Here is a 20520-nt window from a genome sequence, read left to right on the forward strand (position 1 = left end):
CGCTCTTGCGCGCTCCCGCCTCCCGGGGCAGCCGGGGCACGTTCCGGGCGCTGCCTGGGGCTGAGGTTCCTGGCCTGGGGGTCGCTTCCATCCGCCAGATCCCATGCAGTCCTGGGGACCCTGAGAAGCACCGAGCCATCCCTGCCCCAGGAACTTTCCGCAGACTCGCCGCCATCTGGAGTGAGTGGAGCCACCGGGGGGTTGTTTGTGGGGACTCTGGCAGAGCGGAGCTCTTCGGACTTGCGACCTACCTCTAGTGCGGCCCCTTTCCCAGGGCTCCCAACGTTCTTCTTAAGTCCGTTCTCTCCTCCCCCATTCTCCCTTTTCATCACTTTTGTATTTCTTGCCCTTACCCCCTCCTCCTTTTTCTCCCGCTGTCAGCCCCTAAGTTCGAGCCCACTCATGCACAGAATTTTGGGCCTGGGGGAGGCGGAGCTTGGGTGGGCGAGCCCCAGCCCCACTCGGAGACTGGCTTCTCTCCGGGTCCCCTGCCCTTGCCTTCTCGGGAAGCCTTCTCCTCGGACGGACTGCCACCTCCTGGCTCTCCAGGCCCAGCGTCAGGATTCAGCGCCCGGGCCTGCGCACCTGCTAGGGCGCTGTGCTGGGTTTTGGTCTTTGCACTTATCTGTCCCCCTTTTCTTGAGGCCCCGTGTGGAAGGCGCCAGGAGTTTGGAGTCGGGAGTGGCGAGTTCCAGCCCTGGTTCTATCACTAGCTGCTTCACCATCCTTGTTTTTCCATCAGTGAAACGAGGAAAACATTTTTTGCGTGCAGAAAGCAAGCGAGAAAGGACGTGAGCAAAGTCTCTTGGAGAGAAGCCTTTCTTCAGGCTTCCTCCTGCTGGTTATCTCTCCCTTTCCTGAGGACGTAGTTGTTCCAGCTGCCGGTTCTTTTGCTCCCTACTCTCCCCCATGCCAGTTTCTTGAGGGTAGGGACTGCCTGTCCATCGTCATCTTTGAGGCATCCTCAGCTCTTGGCATAGGGCCTGGCTAACAGTAAGTGCTCCATACATAGGTACTGAGTGAAAGGATGAAAGGGGTAACCCCGCCCCAAATTGAAACAAACCTCAGGGGCTGTTATTCTGATTGAGGGCTAGGCTGGGCTCTTACTCATGCAGCTGCACATGTTTCTTCTGGACCAGCTGGAATCCTGCTGCACCTGGAGGCTGAGGAATCTCTAGTTCGTCTGTAGTGAATACTAAGGTCCTCAAAGCTCCAGGGTGTGGTGGTGAAGGCTGCACAATCACACAAGTATCAGAGATTCCTTGAACATCTGCTATGATGCGTGCTGCTACTGCAGTGGGCACATAGTTTGGAAGAATTGGGGATGCCTGAATGAGGTGGAGGTGGGAGTGGAAAGAACGGTTCTCTGCAGGTTAGGAGACCCTCTCAGTTACCCTAATGGAGGCATTTCCCCTCTCTGGCCCTTGCCTTCCCCATCTGTAAAGTGAAGACGCGGGAGTGGAACAGATGTTTGTTTGTCTGTGGTTGAGCATGACATGCTCTTTGGTTTATGCAGGCCGCACAGCAGCCATCTAGACACACGCAAGGCAGCACAGCTGAGCTTTAGGACATCATGTGCTTCTGCAGTGACAACCGAAAAAAACAAAAAGTGTTTTCCTGCTCCAACCGGGCCCTCCTGTTCCCAGCCGTCCTGGGACTGTGAATCATGCTATGGGGGTTACAAGTCATGCTTCATGAGGTCTCCCACAACTGACCTCTCCAAACCTCAGAACTGTGGCTCCATGACACAAAAGATCTGGGGAGTCCCAGAGAACAGCCAGAGAACCACTGAGCTGCAGTGAGGTGTTAGAGATGCCAAACAAATGAGAGACTCTGGGGACCTGTGGTCAGGTCAGATCCCAGGCCCTTGGGGGTGACAGACCAAGGGAATAAGGGTCGGTCACAGCCTCAGATGCTTTCCCAGCCATATGCCAATCCTTTAAACATTGTGCCTCCGTTTCTCCTCTATGGATTGAAACATGCAAACAGAGGAAATACCTCCAAGGAAAGAGGATATCTTGGTTGAGCGTGACAGTGGTATAAAAAATGGGCACGGGTACTCACAAACACAGTTTATTGGAGTATAGGAGTAAATGTTAGCATTGCCACACCCTGCCTTGTCCTCCCCAACTCTGACTGGCCCAGTAAGCGGAATGATGTTATAATGATCATACTTGCCATTTACTGAGTACTTACTATAAGCTAGGCATGACTCTAAGCATTTTACTTGTATTAACTCATTTAGGCTTTACCACAATCCTATTAGGGAGGGACTGTCATCACCTCCATTTTGTGGATGAGGAAACTGAGGTCCAGAGAGAGTGACTCACCCATGATCACACAGAAAGTAAGTGGCAGAGCTGTAATTTGAATGCAGGCACCCTGGCTCCAGGGCCTATCCTCTGAACTTCATTGGAATTGGGGGGAACCAGTTTCAGATCTTGCCTCTGTCACTTACTTTCAGGGTGACCTGGGAGAAGTGAAGTGAGAATTTGATAGTCACTGTTCTAGTGGATCCCTGGAGACCTAGTACCCTTCCAACTTACTAGGGAAGCAGAAGGTGAACCTCAAGAGATAATGGAGACATCTAGCAGTAAAGGCTTCGAGTTAGGTAGTTAGGAAGGGGAACTGCTCAGAAGTATAATTGCCTAGCACATTAAACAACAGCAAGCCAGATTCCATGTCTAAACCGTATACTTTAAATTGCTAGTTGTGGATACAAAGAGCTTCCTGATTTTATTGATTTGCACTCTGATTGGCTGATTGGGTGTTTCTTGCTAGTGACCCACTATATAGGATCATATTCAAGATTCTGGGGACCAGGACATAGATGTCTTTGGTGGTGGTGGTGGGCATTATTCTGCCTTCTATACACATGAGGCCCACTTTGGGAGAGAGACCTGTTGAGGCTCACACATTGAGGCAAGGCACTACCACCACCCGGTGCTCTTGCAGCTCTGTCCCGGAGCACCCTACCAGCCCCTCTCATGGACAGTCTCCTTTGTTAGCCTGACACACAGCAGGCACTTAGTCACTGGCAAATAGCAATGATGGATGGTAGTGCCTTAAACAGGATGCTGGGGATTTGGCCTGGGCTTTCTCCTCTGCTAGCTCTCTGTTGGTTTCTAAGACTCTGTGATTGGCTGGGTCAGATGGTACGTGCGGTCTTACACAGCTCTGGCTGTGTTCCGATCTCTTTGAAATATCCTGGTGTTTTTCCATTTTTGCAGCCACAGAGGAGCAGATGGAAACTCAGGCAGGTCTGTAGCCTGTTAGGAAGTTTGGAGAGACAGGGGCCAGTTGGGGTGAAATGAGAACACAGTGCTCCTTAGGGACTTTGGGACAGTGGAGAAAAGCCTGTTATTTGATTCATTTCACAGTTTTGGTAGTTGTATGTCCTGTCCATTCCTTCGTCTGGCCCCTTTATTTGGACCAAAGGTCCCTGGTGAAATGACTGTGCTGGGTTGGTAAATGTTTGAGACTGTTACACAATGGGAGGAGAAATAATACTGCTAAGAGTAAATGTGAAGCTGGTATGGCCTTCTCATAATGGACTTGGCATGGGAAACCTGCCTCCCCTTTTATCAGCCTCCCTGTCCTCTTCTGAGAACAGAAAGATTCACATCTTGGGCAACAACGCTGCTCCCCTCACCCCTGTCCCCCCTCCCCACCTCAGTGCCCAGCTCCTGAGCACATGGTGTCAGAACTCGAATTTGAACTTATCAGTCCAAGCAAATCAACAAGTGGGAACCCTAGAGGACTTCATTCTGAAAGGCCAGTTCTCTTCTGCCTGGTATGTACAGGGTGGTCTGGGAAGGAAAGGGGCCCCCATAATCCTTCCTGAATGTACAAAGAGCCCAGAAAATGATAAAATCAGAGGATGTCATGTTATTTTGGAGATAGGATTCTGACTTTTAGGATCATTGGGACTTTTGCAGGGATGAGGATTCTTTCTGGACCTCTTCAGTTCCACGAGTGAGCCACGAGTGAGCTCACATCTGAAATAGTCTTCCCATACTCATTTCTTCATTGATTTTATATTTTTTGGCACTTATGATATGCCAGGCCCTGTGATAGGTGCTGAGGACACAGCAATACACAAGAGCTGAGGCTTCTGCTATCCTTGTGCTTGCATTTGAGGGACCAAATGAACAAATCTTTAGCCTGATAGGGAAAAAGCCAATAAAAACAAACAAGCAACAAACAAGCTAATTTTAGATTGTGAAAAGCGTCTGCAGAAAATAAAACAAGATAAGAGTGGTAGTTTAACGGAGTGGGTCTGGAAAGACTTTACTAAAACGTAACATTTAGATTGAGGTCATGGACATTGAGGCAGTGGACAGGGGAGGAAAAGAGCATTCTGAGAAGAAACAGCAAGCACAAAGGTCTTCAAGTGGGATCGGCCGCCAGGACACAGTTGTTAGGGTTCCCCAGGCTACAGAGTGACTAGTGTGGCTCCATCTAGGAACCTGAATTGTCATCTCTGGCTTAAATGTTCCATTCTTTCCTGACAACCTCAGCAGCATCTTCTGAGGGTGGAGCCTTTTTGGAAGGGGTCCTATAAGGTGGACAACGCTGGCAAACCCTCTAGTCTTGTGCCCTGGGAACCATCAGCCTTGTTCAAATTCTGCAAAATACTTGAAGAGTTATGCATCTTTGGACGCCCCAGCATCAGTAACTCGGAGCTGGTTATAGCTGTCTGCTCTCTGGCCACCGTGGCTGGTGGACACAAAACAGCAGCAGCATGGTCTGCACAGAGCGCTGGCAGTGCTGGGCTAAGGCCACACCTGCAGGAAGCCGCCTGCCTCTATCTGCCTTGTCTCCCACTTTGAGATAATTAAGCTTGCCTGCCAGCAGGAAGTCACTCCTTTTATTGCCTTCTTCCTCAGTGAACTCTCTGGCAGTAAAACCTGTTGGATAACCATTGGCAAGCTCTCAAAAGTTGACTGTTAGCTGCAGCTCAAATGTGGAGGGTGTAAGTTTCCGGTGGGAGGTTCAAGCTGGGGACAACTTAAAATTTTTTTACTTAAAAAAACTTTTCACTGTGGTTTCCTACATTGGTCCCAGATCAGTCACGAAGCAGTCACAACACCCTAACTAATGGCAGAGGCTCTGAACTCTTTTTTTTTTTTTTTTTTTTGAGACAGAGTCTCACTCTGTCGCCAGGCTGGAGTGCAGTGGTGCGATCTTGGCTAACTGCAACCTCTGGGTTCAAGCAATTCTCCTGCCTCAGCTTCCCGAGTAGCTGGGACTACAGGCATGCCCCACCACACCCAGCTAATTTTTGTACTTTTAGTAGAGACAGGGTTTCACCATGGTGGCCAGGATGGTCTCGATCTCTTGACCTTGTGATTTAGGAACAATGCTGGGTTCACTAGCTCAGCTTAACTTTGTGAAGCCCTTACTGTGTACCAGGTGTTGTCCTAAGTGCTTTATGTGCATTAGCTCATTTAACCTCCAGAGCATCCCTATGAAGTGGTTACAATTATTAGTTATTATTTCCGTTTTACAAATGAGGAAACTAAAGCTCAAAGAGGTTAAACCTCTTGCCAAAGCCACCAGGACTCGATATGCTTACAACACATCATGTATCTCATCAACTCTGGGCTTTGTTGATAACATCTATTCTGCTCATCCTGCCTTTCCCCACAAGCTTTTTGTTTTATCAGTATCTGAGAGAGATGTCTTGAAATCTCCCACTATAATTGTAGACTCGTCTATTTCTCCTTATAATTCTGAGATTAGGTACATAAAAATAGAAAATCACTTTACCTTTCTGGTATCTCTAGTAATACTTTTTGCCTAAAAGTCTACTTGGCCTTATACTAGTATGGGGCTACCAGTGTAGGTGATTCATGCTTACACAGTGTTTCATTTGTATCCTTTGACTTTCAATCTTTCTAAACCCCATGTGTCTCTTCTAAAAAATATATATGTATGTGTATATTTTATTTTTATTTGTATATACCCTAATGGTCCTTCTTAGTTTGGGTTTAAATCTACCATCTTTCTCTATGCTTTCTATTTGTCCCCTCTATTGTAAGTATTTGTTGTTGTTTTTCGCCTCTGCTGTTTTCCCCTGGAAATTATGCACTCTTTGATATTTTTAGTGGCTGCCATAGAGATTACAATATGCATCCTTGATTTAACAAAGTCTAATATGATTTGGTTCTTCTGCCCTTTCTTAGGCAATACAAGAAAATCAAAATACTTTAATTTTATTTCTTCCACAATTTGTTTGTTATTGTTTTTGAATACTTTAATTCTGTATTTTTTTTTTCTGAAAATGTCTTTTTTTTTTTTTTTTTTTTGAGGTGGAGTCTCGTGTTGTCGCCCAGGCTGGAGTGCAGTGGCGCGATCTTGGCTCACTGCAACCTCTGCCTCCCGGGTTCAAGCGATTCTCCTGCCTCAGCCTCCCGAGTAGCTGAGATTACAGGCGTGTGCCACGACATCTGGCTAATTTTTGTATTTTTAGTAGAGACGGGTTTCACCATGTTGGCCAGACTGGTCTTGAACTTTTGACCTCAAATGATCCACCTGCCTTGGCCTCTCAAAGTGCTGGGATTACAGGCGTGAGTCACCGCACCCAGCCTGAAAATGTCTTATTGCACCATTATTCTTGGCAGTTATTTCTGTTCACCTCTTTGAAGAGATCATTCTGCTGTTTTTAAATTCCATTGTTTCTGTTGAGAAGTTGGTTGTCAATCTAATTGTTTCTCATTTAAAGATATTCTGTCTTATTTCTCTTTTATCTTTGGGTCTCAGCATATTTACTATTTTTTTTTTTTTGAATGGAGTCTCACTCTGTTGCTCAGGCTGGAGTGCAGTGGTGCCATCTTGGCACACTATAACCCCCACCTCCTGGGTTGAAATGATTCTCCTGCCTCAGCTTCCCAAGTAGCTGGGACTACAGACGTGTGCCACAACGTACTAATTTTTGTATTTTTAGTAGAGACAGGGTTTCACCGTGTTGACCAGGCTGGTCTCAAACTCCTGACCTCAAATGGTCCGCCCACCTCAGCCTCCCAAAGTGCTGGGATTACAGGCATGAGTCACCGCACCTGGCATTTACTGTATTTCTAATCATGGATTCCAATTTATGTATTCTGCTAGGAGTTCATGGGACTTCTTTAGTATGCAAATTGGTGTCTTTCATCAGTTTTGGAAAATTCTGTTATTATTTATTCCAATATTGTTCTACTTCATTCTCTCTTTTCTCCTTCTGATACTCCAATATATTTATGTTGTACCTTGTCACTGTTTCCTCTATCTCTCTTACCTATTTTTTTCTGTATTTTCCATCCTTTCATTTCTCCCTACTTCATTCTAAGTATTTTCCCCTGATCTTTCCCCTGATTCCAGTTTACTAATTCTCTCTTTAACTATGGCTAATCTACTGAATTTTAAGCCCATCTACTGAGTTTTTAATTTCTATTATATTTTTCAATTCTAGAATTTCTATTTGGTTCTCTTTGTTGTTGTTGTTTTTTGAGACAGGGTCTCACTCTGTCACCCAGACTGGAATGCAGTGGCCCAGTCATGGCTCACTGCAGCCTTAGCCTCCTGGGCTCAAGTGATCCTCCCACCTCAGCCTCCTGAGTAGCTGGGACTACAGGTGCACACCACGCCCGGCTAATTTTTAAAACTTTTTTGTGGAAATGGGATTTTGCCATGTTGCTTAGGCTAATCTTGAATTCCTGAGCTCAAGTGATCCACCTGCCTTTCCCTCCCAAAGTGCTGGGATCACAGGTGTGAGCCACTACTTGTAACCTCTATTCGATTCTTTAAAAAACATCTGTTTATTCTTTCTTATAATTTCAAATTCTCTATCAAAATTCTCAAACTTGGAGTTTTTTCCTCCTTGAACATAGTAAGCAAAGTTATTTGAACTATGTGTCTGTCTGATGACTCCAATATCTGGAGCCCCAGTAGACTTTTTTTCCTATTGTCTGTTGTTTCTGATTATTTTGTTTGTATCATCCTGTCTTTTTCATTCTTTTTTTTTTTTTTTTTTTTTTTTGAGACGGAGTCTCACTTTGTCGCCCAGGCTGGAGTGCAGTGGCACCATCTCGGCTCACTGCAAGCTCCGCCTCCTGGGTTCACGCCATTCTCCTGCCTCAGCCTCTGAATAGCTGGGACTACAGGCGCGCACCACCACGCCCGGCTAATTTTTTGTATTTTTAGTAGAGACGGGGTTTCACCGTGTTAGCCAGGATGGTCTCGATCTCCTGACCTCGTGATCCGCCCGCCTCGGCCTCCCAAAGTGCTGGGATTACAGGCGTGAGCCACCACGCCTGGCTCTTTTTCATTCTTGATTAATTTTGGTTATGTGTTGGACCTTATATTTGTAAACAAAACATAATTTGAGACCTATCATGATGTTATTGCCTCCAGAGAGGATGTATATTTGCCTCTGCCAAGCACCTGGAGATTCCTTAATTTAATTTCAGGAGCTATGATAATGCAAAGCTGAGTTGTAGTCTCTGGGAGGACTGGTGTACTTCCAGTTCGTCTTTAGCACTAAGGGTGCTTTTTAAGGTCCAAGCTCAAAGTGCAGAAGTTTTACTCTCCCTCTCTTGGCAGTCTTGGACTCCAGCTTTTGTCCTCTTAGTCTCCTGAGTCTGTCAGAACTGCTTAGTCTCCATTCTCCAGTAGGGGAAAATCACAGGCTTTCCTCCCTAGATTTTTGCCTTCTCCCAGAAAAGTGGGACCACAAAAACCTGCATGAAGCTTAGAGTCCTGCTTTTTCTCAAGCAATGAAGAGTGGAAATTCTTCATTATTTCGTTGGCTCTTAGTGCCTTCAAGCAGGTTTTTTTGGTCCCACTTTTCTAGCTGTCTTCAGTAAAAGAACTGGTCCAAATTGTCTAGTTTACCATTACCAGAATCAGAAGTCCTGATCTTTGTAGATTGCATATCTCTTCTTAATTCTGTAAATATGGAATGGCCTTCAGCTAGAAACAGTGTTTGACCTGGACTTAGAAGAAAGCTGTGGGTCTGGTATACTCCGTGCTTATACACTGGGTCTGTGTGGACTCTTTGAAGGTAGCTGTAGCGTAGTGGTAAGTGCCAAATCAGGATTCCTGAGTTTGAATCCTGTTCGCTTAGCTTTATGATCAATGTCTGGCTAACCTCTCTCAGTTTTAGTTTTCATAGCTGTAAAATCCCCACATAGGATACATAGGATTTTTTTGAAGTTTTAATATGTTAATGAATGGGATTTTTTAAGCAAATACAAGTAATACAAATTTGGGAAATAAAACAATTTATTTTTGTTTTTACAAATTTAAACAAATATAATTTGTTAAACAAACGCTGGCTCGTATGATCCTGTGTTTGAGGAAATACGGGAAGTGGTATTTCACTTCTCTGTGCTTCTTGAAGCACAGAGTCATAAGGAGTAAGTAATAGTAAGTCCTGAGAGAGTACCTTGCAAATACCAAGTGCTTGACATATGAATAAATGAATGAATATCCTGGACTGAGTTACTTGTCATGATAGCACTGAACCAAAACCAAAAACAATATTGTCCTGTCAGAGAGGAAAAAGTTGCTTGCTAGTGAGTCTGGCGAGTAGATAACATGGGCTTGTTGCCTTGAATCCAGTTACCCTAAAACTATAAACTTGTGGGAAATTTTAATTTATGAAATTTATATAATTTTTATATAACTAGAAAACTTGCCAAATGGTGGAATTGGCTGGAACAAGGATTCTTTCTTTTGTAAAAGAACTTTTTGTTACTTAAGAAAAGTGGTCCCAGAAGTAAAACTTGGTGTTTTCTAATCAGGCAGCAGGGCTTCCCGTTGCCTGCCTAAATTGGATCAAGTGGAATATTTGATAAAGGGGATGAATTTTCTACCTTTGGAAAAGTAAAATTTGACCAGGTGCGGTCGCTCATCCTTTGGGAGACTGAGGTGGGTGGATCACTTGAGGCCAGGAGTTTGAGACCAGACTGGCCAACATGGCAAAACCTCATCTCTACAAAAAAATACAAAAATTAGCCAGGCGTGGTGGTGCACGCCTGTAGTCCCAGCTACTCACGAGGGTGAGGCACGGGTTTGCTTGAACCCAGGAGGCAGAGGATGCACTGAGCTGAGATTGTGCCACTGCACTCCAGCCTGGGCAACTGAGCAAGACTCTGTCTCAAAAAAAAAAAAAAAAAAAGTAAAAAGTTTTTTTCCTCTTTTGTAGAAACTACATTCCCCCCCCACCCCCCACATTCAGTTTTGTTAGTGGATACAAAATAGTCATTTTGGGATTATTGACTTTTCCATTAAATTGGCTAAGTTACTTAACTACTATGGACTGAGGAGGAGCAATGGTGTGTCCAGTTCACAGCGCTGGTGGTATAGGGCCTGTGACCTGATAGGATGGCATGTTTGGTACTAGTGGCTTTTCTGCTGGTGAGCTCAGGGTTGTTTCAGTGCAGTTTCTTAAACAAACTTATACTGAACATATGTCAAAGTTTATTATTTGTTAAGGAGGCAAATAGCAGATAAAGTATGCTGGTTCAAAATAACGAGAGTTTAGGCCTGACTGATGTTTTACTTCCTATGGTCATAAAAGCATCATATTCTTATCAGTGATAGGCATAAATTTGTGACATAAATGGTTTGGGCCATATCCCACGTGAACCATTAATCAGAAATATCAAGCAATATGTCTGTGAGGCAAATGATAAGTTAATCTATGACTATTATGTTAGACATACCAATAAACAAGGTTTTACGCATTCATGCCAGAGAGGTCAAATAGAAGTCACCTAGGAGAAGCTTAGAGTCCTGCTTTTTCTCAAGCAAATATTTCTAGTGTGCAATTAAAGATGCTGAACATATGGTTTCCTTAGCTTTCACTTGGTAGACAAGATTTTTCTTTCATAGTAGGGAGAGGTGGAAGCGACTGGAACCCGTGTTACATGGGGAAGAAGAGCGCAGTGAAGGACATGTTTGAGTATGGAGAAGAGTGAAACGGAGATAGAGCTCCCTGTGCCCTCTGACACCTGACTACATCTATGGCCAGCCTTAGAATCCTGGAACAGTAGCTCTGGAAGGGCCCTTGGAGAACTCTGCAACTTGTGGCTTTCAAACTGTGTTCTGAGGAGCCCAGGGAGTCGAGGGGACACTGAACAGTGCTGCTGCCCTGCCGATATAAGCCCACTGCACTGAGCAGGCATGCCAAAAGACAGCTGGGAAACGTTTCTTCCAATTTTTTTCAGTTAGAAGAAAAAAATGACTTTAATTTCATAACATGTAAAGTTTGTGTGTTCTGGTGTAGTACTGTTTTTAGTTTGAGTTGCGTATGTGAAGGGAGTGGGCACCCTCATCTCTAGTGCTTAGGGTCTCTGAGGATATGTATTCAGCCCTGCTGGGTAGGTAGGACTGCATGCTTCCCCCGCCAGCCCCCCCACTTTCCAGGCTCTACTAGAGCAGCCTTATGTTAGCTGTTGGGTATTGGGGTTAGAAAGACCATTTCTTTTTTTTTTTTTTTGAGACGGAGTCTCGCTCTCTCTCCCAGGCTGGAGTGCAGCAGTGCAATCTTGGCTCACTGCAAGCTGCGCCTCCCGGGTTCACGCCATTCTCCTGCCTCAGCCTCCTGAGTAGCTGGGACTACAGGCGCCCGCCACCACACCCGGCTAATTTTTTGTATTTTTAGTAGAGACGGGGTTTCATCATGTTAGCCAGGATGGTCTCCATCTCCTGACCTTGTGATCCACCCGCCTCGGCCTCCCAAAGTGCTGGGATTACAGGCGTGAGCCACCGCGCCCGGCCAGAAAGACAATTTCATTTGCAAAAGAGTAATATTGGTACAGTCTAGGATACAGGTTACAGAATAATTTCATTTATTCATCTACTTGTTCTGTTTTGTTTTAGTTAGGGGCAGCGACATGATCAGATCTATGTATTTGAATGATTATTCCCTTAAGGAGTAAGATGGCAGGAGGGAGAAGACCCCCTGGACCTCAGTTTCACCATCTGTGAAATGGCACTGATTCTGTCTTTAATGTTCCAGGATTCTTGATTGTGGATGAGCCCTGAAGCCTGAGTTCCTGTATCTGACAGGCTTTGCTTATGAAAGTCACCAGGGTGATTATGTATTCCTGGCATTTGAAGTCACGAAGACCATTTGATGTGAATGGGTTTACAGGAAAGGGCTGTTGTGGGGTTCCTTTAGTCTAAGGCAGCTAGCTGTTGATGTAGTCAGGAGACCGCAAAGAATGATTTATCCCACCCCCGGTCCTCTGACAGTTTCAATCTCCTGTGACTCATGCTTCTGTGTCTTAGACCTTGGAGAAAGTTACTCCATTTCCTAGGCTGAGACAGGGCCAGCCTGTGCTTCTGTCTCCTCTGCAAGCCTTGGCAGATAATCCTGTGGCCCTGGGGAGCTTTGTCAGAGGCTTCTCCTTCATCTGGGAACTTGCCCAGATCTGCCCAGCCTGGCTGCAGAGCACCTGGAAATCAATTCCCAAATCTTAATTCCAGAAAAGGCCTTAGAGGTCTTAAAGATTTGTTGAGTCCAGAGGTTCCCACATTTGACTGCATGTTGGAATCACCTGTACAATGGGAAAAAGGGGTCCTCCTCATCCCCTTTGAGTCTAATTCAGTATGTATGGATTGAGACCCAGAAATCAGTGTTCTTTTATACTGTCTTAAGGTCACTCACCATGGTATATGGCATCTGGTGACTACTGATCTAGTCTCATCTCTTAATTTTATTTGATTTTAAAATTGTATATATGTGTTTTTACTTTTTAAGACAGAGAATGATTAAGACAAAAACAAAAAAAGCCTCTTTGTCCCCTTAACCCAGTTGGCATAAAAAATTAGAAGTAATAAATGCTCATGTTGAGAAAATTCAAATGGCATAAAATCATGTTTTATGAATGAAGAATGAAAAGCAAAACCTCTTATTCCTAGTCCAGCTCCCGAAAAGGTAACCACTATTAACACTTTCTTGAGAGTACACTCAGAAAGTCATTTTCCTATATATATCCTCACCTATTTACCTACTTAATTCTATAAAATCTGAACCAAAGGAATCATCCTATATACACTGTTCTACACTTTATTTTTTCCACTTAAAACTTTTGGAGCTCACTACAGATCAGATTCCTCTTAAATCTACCACCAGAGGCTTTGCTTTCTGCTTCTATGGGTCTGATATTTTTAGCTTCCATATATAAGTGAGAACTTGAGGTATTTGTCTTTCTGTGCCCGGCTTATATCCTGTAGCATAATGTCCTCATGTTCATCTATGTTGTTGCAAATGGCACTAATTTCCTTCTTTTCTAAGGCTAAATAGTATTCCACTGAGTATATGCCACATTATCTCTATCCATTCATAACTTGGCAATTGTGAGTAATGCTGAAATAAACATGGGAGTGCAGAAATCCCTTTGACATACTGATTTCTTTTTTTTTTTTTTTTTTTTTTTGAGACGGAGTCTCACGCTGTTGCCCAGGCTGGAGTGCAGTGGCGCGATCTCGGCTCACTGCAAGCTCCGCCTCCTGGGTTCACGCCATTCTCCTGCCTCAGCCTCCTGAGTAGCTAGGACTACAGGCGCCCGCCACCGCGCCCGGCTAATTTTTTGTATTTTTAGTAGAGATGGGGTTTCACTGTGGTCTCGATCTCCTGACCTTGTGATCCGCCCGCCTCGGCCTCCCAAAGTGCTGGGATTACAGGCTTGAGCCACCGCGCCCGGCCTGACATACTGATTTCAAATCCTTTGGTTATATGCCCGGAAGTGAGATTACTGAGATCATATAGTGACTCGATTTTCAGTTATTTGAGGAACCTCCATTCTGTTTTTCAAAGTAGCTGTATTAATTAAGTAAATTAATATTTGTAATGCATTTGGAACAATGATTGATGTGGAGTAAGCACTATATACTTGTTCAATGAATGAATGAAGGGTGAGTGAATAAATACATGAAAATTGCTGCACGGCATCCCATTATATAGATAATACCCTTCTTTATTTTACTATTAGTGGATGCTTGCTGTGTCTATTGCCTTAACAAATAATGCAGAAAGTAACGTCCTTGTATGTATTTCTTGGGTACTCTCCTTGGGGTATGGTGATCAATACCTTACTTAGGGTGGCAACAGTGGACATGGAGTCAAAGGCATTAGAAAGGAAAAGTTAGTGATTAGATAAGAATAGGAAGTAGGATTGCAATTAGGAATTTTGCTTGGAACCTAGAATCACAGAATTATCGATCTTACATTTGAAAGGAACTGCAGGAGATAATTCTAGCCTTGCGCCCTCTGGGCAGGGAATGTATTACATCGATGGTTCCCAAGCTGTGCACTGAAGTGTCCTGGGAGCCCCAGTGAACTCACTAGAAGGAGGGAAGTGCTGCAGGATTTTTAAGATTTTTGACAAAAATAGTGATATTTGACATCTCTCAGACACTTTGCAAATGACTAGCTTAAGATAGTTCACAGTTTAACACTAATCTTACTGCATTCCTTTTGTTAATGTTATCATTTGTGAAGTTGATTTAAAAAAATTTTTTTTGAGATGGTGTCTTGCTCTGTCACCCAGGCTGGAGTACAGTGGTGTGATCATGGCTCACTGTAGCCTGGACCTACTGGGCCAAAGCAATCCTTCCACCTCAGCCTCCCAAGTAGCTGGGACCACAGGTACAAGCCACCATGCCAATCTAACTTAAAAAAATATATAGAGATGGTATCTCACTATGTTGCTTAGGCTGGTCTTGAACTCCTAGGCTCAAGCAATCCTCCCACCTTGGATTCCCAAAGTGTTGGGGTTTTAGGTGTGAGCCAATGCACCCAGCCTGAAGTTGATTTTTTGGTGGTTGCATGGTATGGCAAGTACTGGGCAAAAATTAATGTGGAATAATAAGTGAGGATAGCATTGTCCAATATTATTCCAAAGTTTGAAAAGTTACACAGTGTCCAGCAGGTGCATATATTCCATTAGTAACTAGTTAAGAATGAAATAAAAACTGTTTTTTTCAATTTGTGTGTATTTTTTTTTCAAACAGCTACTAAGTTGTTAGGCCATAAATACGTATTGAATTGTTTGATTGTGTCGTCTGTGATTTCTTTCAGCAGTGTTTTGTAGTTTTTCTTGTACAAAACACTGCTAAAAAGAAATCATAGATGATACAAACAAATGGAAACACATCCCATGCTCATGGATGGGTAGAATAAATATTGTGAAAATAACCCATACTGCCAAAAGCAATCTACAAATTCAAAGCAATCCCCATCAGAATACTACCATCATTCTTCACAGAATTAGAAAAAACAATTCCAAAATTCATATGGAACCAAAAAAGAGCCTGCATAGCCAAAGCAAGACTAAGCACAAAGAACAAATCTGGAGGCATCACACTACCTGATTTCAAACTACACTATAAGGCCATAGTCACCAAAATAGCATGGTACTGTTATAAACATAGGCACATAGACTAATGGAACAGAATAGAGAACTGGGAAGTAAACCCGAATACTTACAGCAAACTGCTCTTCAACAAAGCAAACAAAAACATACAATAGGGAAATGACACCCTTTTCAGCAAATGGTGCTGGGATAATTGGCTAGCCACATGCAGGAGAATGAAACTGGATCCTCATCTCTCACCTCATACAAAAATCAACTCAAGATGGATTAAGGGCTTAAATCTGTGACCTGAAACTATAAAAATTCTAGAAGATAACTTTGGAAAAACCCTTCTAGACATTGGCTTAGGCAAGGATTTCATGACCAAGAACCCACGAGCAAATACAATAAAAACAAAGATAAATAGCTGGAACCTAATTAAACTAAAGAGCTTTTACACAGCAAAAGGAACAGTCAGCAGAGTAAACAGACACACAGAGTGGAGAAATCTTCACAATCTATACCTCTAACAAAGGACTAATATCCAGAATCTACAACGAACTCAAACAAATCAGTAAGAAAAAACCAAACAATCCCATCAAAAAGTGGGCTAAGGACATGAATGACAATTATCAAAAGATGTACAAATGTTCAAAAACATATGAAAAAATGCTCAACATCACTAATGATCAGGGAAATGCAAATCAAAACCACAGTGTGATACCACCTTAATCCTGCAAGGATGGCCATAATAATAATTAAAAAATCAGAAAACACTAGATGTTGGTGTGGATGTAGTGAACAGGGAACACTTTTACACTGCTGGTGGTAGTGTAAACTAGTACAGCCACTATAGAAAACAGTGTGGAGATTTCTTAAAGAACTAAAAGTAGGACTACTTTTTGATCCAGCAGTCCCACTACTGGGTATCTACACAGAGAAAAAGAAGTCATTATTCGAAAAAGATACTTGCACACGCATGTTTATAGCAGCACAATTCACAATTGCAGAATCATGGAACAAACCCAAATGCCCATCAATCAATAAGTGGATAAAGAAACTGTGATATATACGTAGGATGGAATACTACGCAGCCATAAAAAGGAATGAATTAACAGCATTTGCAGTGACCTGGATGAGGTTAGAGTCTATTATTCTAAGTGATGTAACTCAGGAATGGAAAGCCAAACATCATATGTTCTCACTGATATGTGTGAGCTAAGCTGTGAGGACGCAAAGGCATAAGAATGATAATATGGACTTTGTGACTTGGCGGGAAGAGTGAGAGGAGGGTGAGAGATAAAAGACTACAAATATGGTACAGTGTATACATGGGAGATGGGTGCACCAACATCTCACAAATCATCACCAAAGAACTTACGTAACCAAATACCACCTGTACCCCAATAACTTATGGAAAAATAAAAATTTAAAGGAATAAATAAATAAATTGTTTGAGCCTAACTACTTAATAAATTGAACTGCTCGGTATTTATTTTGACCTAGGGTGCAATTAAAAAATGACTAAGACACTAAGGATTCCGTGAATTGAAAATGACTGGGAACAGCTGATTTACATCCTTATCCATCTGAACTCTTTTAGCTGCAAATGAAAGACACCAAATGGACAACGCTTAAGCAAAAACAGGGAATTATTGGCTTGTATATCTGGGATGTCTAGAGTTGCAGATGGCATCAATCTTGGCTGGATTTAGGTGCTCATATGAGGTCACTGAGGCTCCATCTGTCTTTCCAGCTTTAGGACAGGCTCACCACTTTTGGGAGAGACAGCCTCAGGCCAATTTTCTCCAGACTCACATCCTTTCAATTTAGCAATCCCAGGAGAAGGGATCATCTTTCCCAAGAGCTTGTGCATAAAAGCTCTGTGGGGAAGACTTTGGTTGACCTAGCCTTGGTCACTTTCCTAACTCTGATTTGTGGTTATGGAGATTTATAACGGTCAACTCTGGGTCACATATCCATCCCTGTGGTCAGGTCAGTGTCCCAACTAAACCACACAGAATAGGTAGGTTCTCCCCAGAAAGGGGAGAATGGGAGAAGGGGTATAGGACCAAAAACAGTGCATCTCTCATTTTACAGATGAGAGAACAGACTGGTAGTATGGTAGCTTAATAGTTAAGCAGGAAGGCTTTGGAGTCCCACCCATCTGGGTTCACGTTCTTGGTCAAATTAATGACATCTTGTCTTTTAAGACTTTAGAGTCCTCATCTGTAAAATGGGTGTAATGGAAGGTAAAGGCCAATAAACAGAAAACAACAATTATAGTCCCTGCCTTATAGGATCAGTGGTTCAAGTAAGGACTGAATGTGTTAATAGACATAAAGTGTCTAGCACAGGTCTGGCAATAGGAAGCCCTCAGTAAATGAAGCCATTGTAATTACTAATCAGGAAACTTTAAAGTTTATATATCCAGTAAGTGACCCAGGCTTCTGACTCCTGAGGATTTCCTTCTAAGCAGGGAGGCAGGGAGAGAGTACACAACAGTGATCTTCCTTTCTTGTCTATTGCAGAGTGAAGCAACATGGATGCAGTCAGCCAAGTCCCCATGGAAGTCGTGCTTCCCAAGCACATCCTGGATATCTGGGTTATTGTCCTCATCATCCTGGCCACCATTGTCATCATGACCTCGTTGTTGCTGTGCCCAGCCACTGCAGTCATCATCTATCGCATGCGGACTCATCCAATCCTCAGTGGGGCTGTTTGAGAGCCTCCCAAGAGGGCCGGGTGAGGGATGATGACAGGCATCCTGTCCCCAGCCTCTTCCTGTCTTCAGAAAAGCAGCAGGAGGGACTTTGGGACGTGGACCTGAGTTCTGGTTTTGATTCTGCCATGAGCCAGCTGTGTGAATTTGTTCAAGGGACCTAACTCTCTGAGTTCCAGGTTCCTTATCTTTCAAATGGGGATGGTGATCCCTGCCCTTCCTACCTCATAGGGGTGTGAGAACCACCTGCCTTAGTGGATGTGAAAGCTGTTTGTGAGCAGTAAAGCTGCCACAGATATAAAGGTGTTATGCTGAGTGCTGAGAAGCTTTGAAGAATCAGAGAACCTGATTGCTGATGATGGCGTTAAAGGTGGTGAGGGAGATACTGGGGGCAGAGCAGACTTTGCCAGTGCCCCTCAGGTCAAACCAAGCCAAGAGCACCCTGTCCCCATTCCAAGGGGCCAGCAGCACTATGGCTCAAAGTTATTTTCTTTAAGGTGCCATTCCTTCATGTTCCTTCATGTTTTCTCAGTTTGGAAGGTGATGGGTAGAGCTTTCCAGAACCTTCTCTATTCCAGAATTTCTGCCCTTGTATAATCTGAAGGAAGGCTGTGCCATCTTTGGGCACTGCCAAGGGAGTTGGGGTGATGGGCTTCTTTCTGCACTGGAGTCTCACACCTGTTAGTGTTGACACTCAAGCAGTGTTGGAAAATGCAGAGTGACTGAGTTCCCTGCCCAGCTTTCGGGATCTCTGGCCCCCATCCTCTTGTGTGTGTGTGTGTCCCTCTGCCCAGCTCCTGCTGTAATTAGCTCCACGTGTGCCCCCTTCACTCCCTCGCGCCAGCCCTGCAGCCAGCCTACAGCAATTATATTTTAAGAGGTGTTCCCAGGCTTTTGGGACCTACTGAAACAATGATGGTTATTTTAGATGTGATGATTTATATCTATGTAGAGCTGTTTCTGGACCACTCAAGCTCTTCAATACCACAATCAGGAGCATCTTGGGATTTATTAAATTATGTAAGAAGATAGCACAGATATCGGGATATTATTGTGTGAAAATGCTGCTTTTACTTTGATGTGATCTCATTGGTGTACACAACCGATTTCCAATAAAGTGCTAGAATGTGCATGTCTGAGGTCTTTCTTTAAAGAGCAATTGTTAAACTCAGAACTCAAGTAAAAGCCTTACACTGAAGGTATGGGCCTTCGAGACAGTTTGAATATAGTAACAGAAAAGGGAAGAGGAGAATCAAATTTACTTCCAGGGCTCTAGCTTCAGCACATGGGTGCAGTTGTGCAGGTTACACACAGATAGTCCAGAGGGGAAGAACAGATTTTGAATATCACATTCAAAGAATGACAAATAAGACCATGAATTTAGTATTGGACGTGTTGCATTTGAGGTGCTTGTGATATTCAGGTGGACACATTCAGGATGCGGTTGGAGATCTGAGTCTATTCTTGGGAAAGATGTTATGTCTGGTATTAGGGTACGGGGGATTAACCCCTATGGTAGATAATGCTGTACAAGCAGATAGGATCAGAATATACAGACTTAGGAGAGTGAGATGCTAAATGCAGAACTTGGAAGACACTAAATAGGAGGGGAAGGAGAATAGAAGGGGAAAAAAGAGAGATTGGATAGGTCCTATAATATGAGGTGTTTTAACAGAGGTGGAATAATATATACACACACACACACACACACACACACACACACACACACACATATATATATATATATATATATACATATATATGTTTGTTTGTTTGTTTTTTAGTAGAGATGGGGTTTCACCATATTGGCCAGGCTGGTCTTGAACTCCTGACCTCAAGTGATCCATCTACCTCCACCTCCCAAAGTGCTGGGATTACAGGTATGAGGCACCACGCCTGGCCCTAATAGTATTTTGTAGGTTAAGAAATGAGTAGGAGGTTAGGAAGTTGAGACAGTGAGAACAGAAACCTTTCCAGGAGTAGCACTGTAATACAGAGGTAAGAGTTAGAGGAGGGCGTCAGGGGAAAATGGTGAAGGGGGTTTCTGTCTTAGTACAGTTGGGTGGTTCTAACAAAATACTTGAGACTGGTAATTCAGAAACAACAGAAATTTACTGCTCACAGTTCTAGAGACACAGAGGTTCAAGGCACATGCTGATTTTGTGTCTGGTGAGAGCCTGTCCCTCATAGATGGTACTTTTTTTTTTTGAGACAGAGTTTTGCTCTTGTTGCCCAGGCTGCGGTGCAATGGTGCAATCTCGGCTCACCATAACCTCTGCCTCCTGGGTTCAAGCGATTCTCCTATCTCAGCCTCCGAAGTAGCTGGGATTACTGGCATGTGCCACCATGCCTGGCTAATTTTGTATTTTTAGTAGAGATGGGGTTTCTCCATGTTGGTCAGGCTGGTCTCGATCTCTCGACCTCAGGTGGTCCGCCCGCCTCGGCCTCCCA

The 20520-nt window shown here is 43.7% G+C and overlaps 1 protein-coding gene across 2 annotated transcripts; it reads left to right on the plus strand.

Annotated features, from left to right (window-relative positions):
* The first annotated feature begins 1 nt into the window (after position 1).
* On the plus strand, positions 2-19201 carry SMIM3 (small integral membrane protein 3). Of its 2 annotated transcripts, none has more exons than XM_015141241.3 (2): positions 2-180; positions 17879-19201. In XM_015141241.3, exon 2 carries the CDS (start codon positions 17890-17892, stop codon positions 18070-18072), a length of 183 nt encoding a protein of 60 aa, XP_014996727.1. In that variant the 5' UTR covers positions 2-180; positions 17879-17889; the 3' UTR covers positions 18073-19201. The 2 variants fall into 2 exon arrangements, with proteins under 2 accessions (XP_014996727.1, XP_028705670.1); XM_028849837.2 differs by lacking the exon at positions 2-180 and adding an exon at positions 652-791.
* Positions 19202-20520: the final 1319 nt, after the last annotated feature.

Source organism: Macaca mulatta, chromosome 6, assembly GCF_049350105.2.
Source record: "Macaca mulatta isolate MMU2019108-1 chromosome 6, T2T-MMU8v2.0, whole genome shotgun sequence".
In the NCBI taxonomy this organism is placed as follows: Eukaryota; Metazoa; Chordata; class Mammalia; order Primates; family Cercopithecidae; genus Macaca; species Macaca mulatta.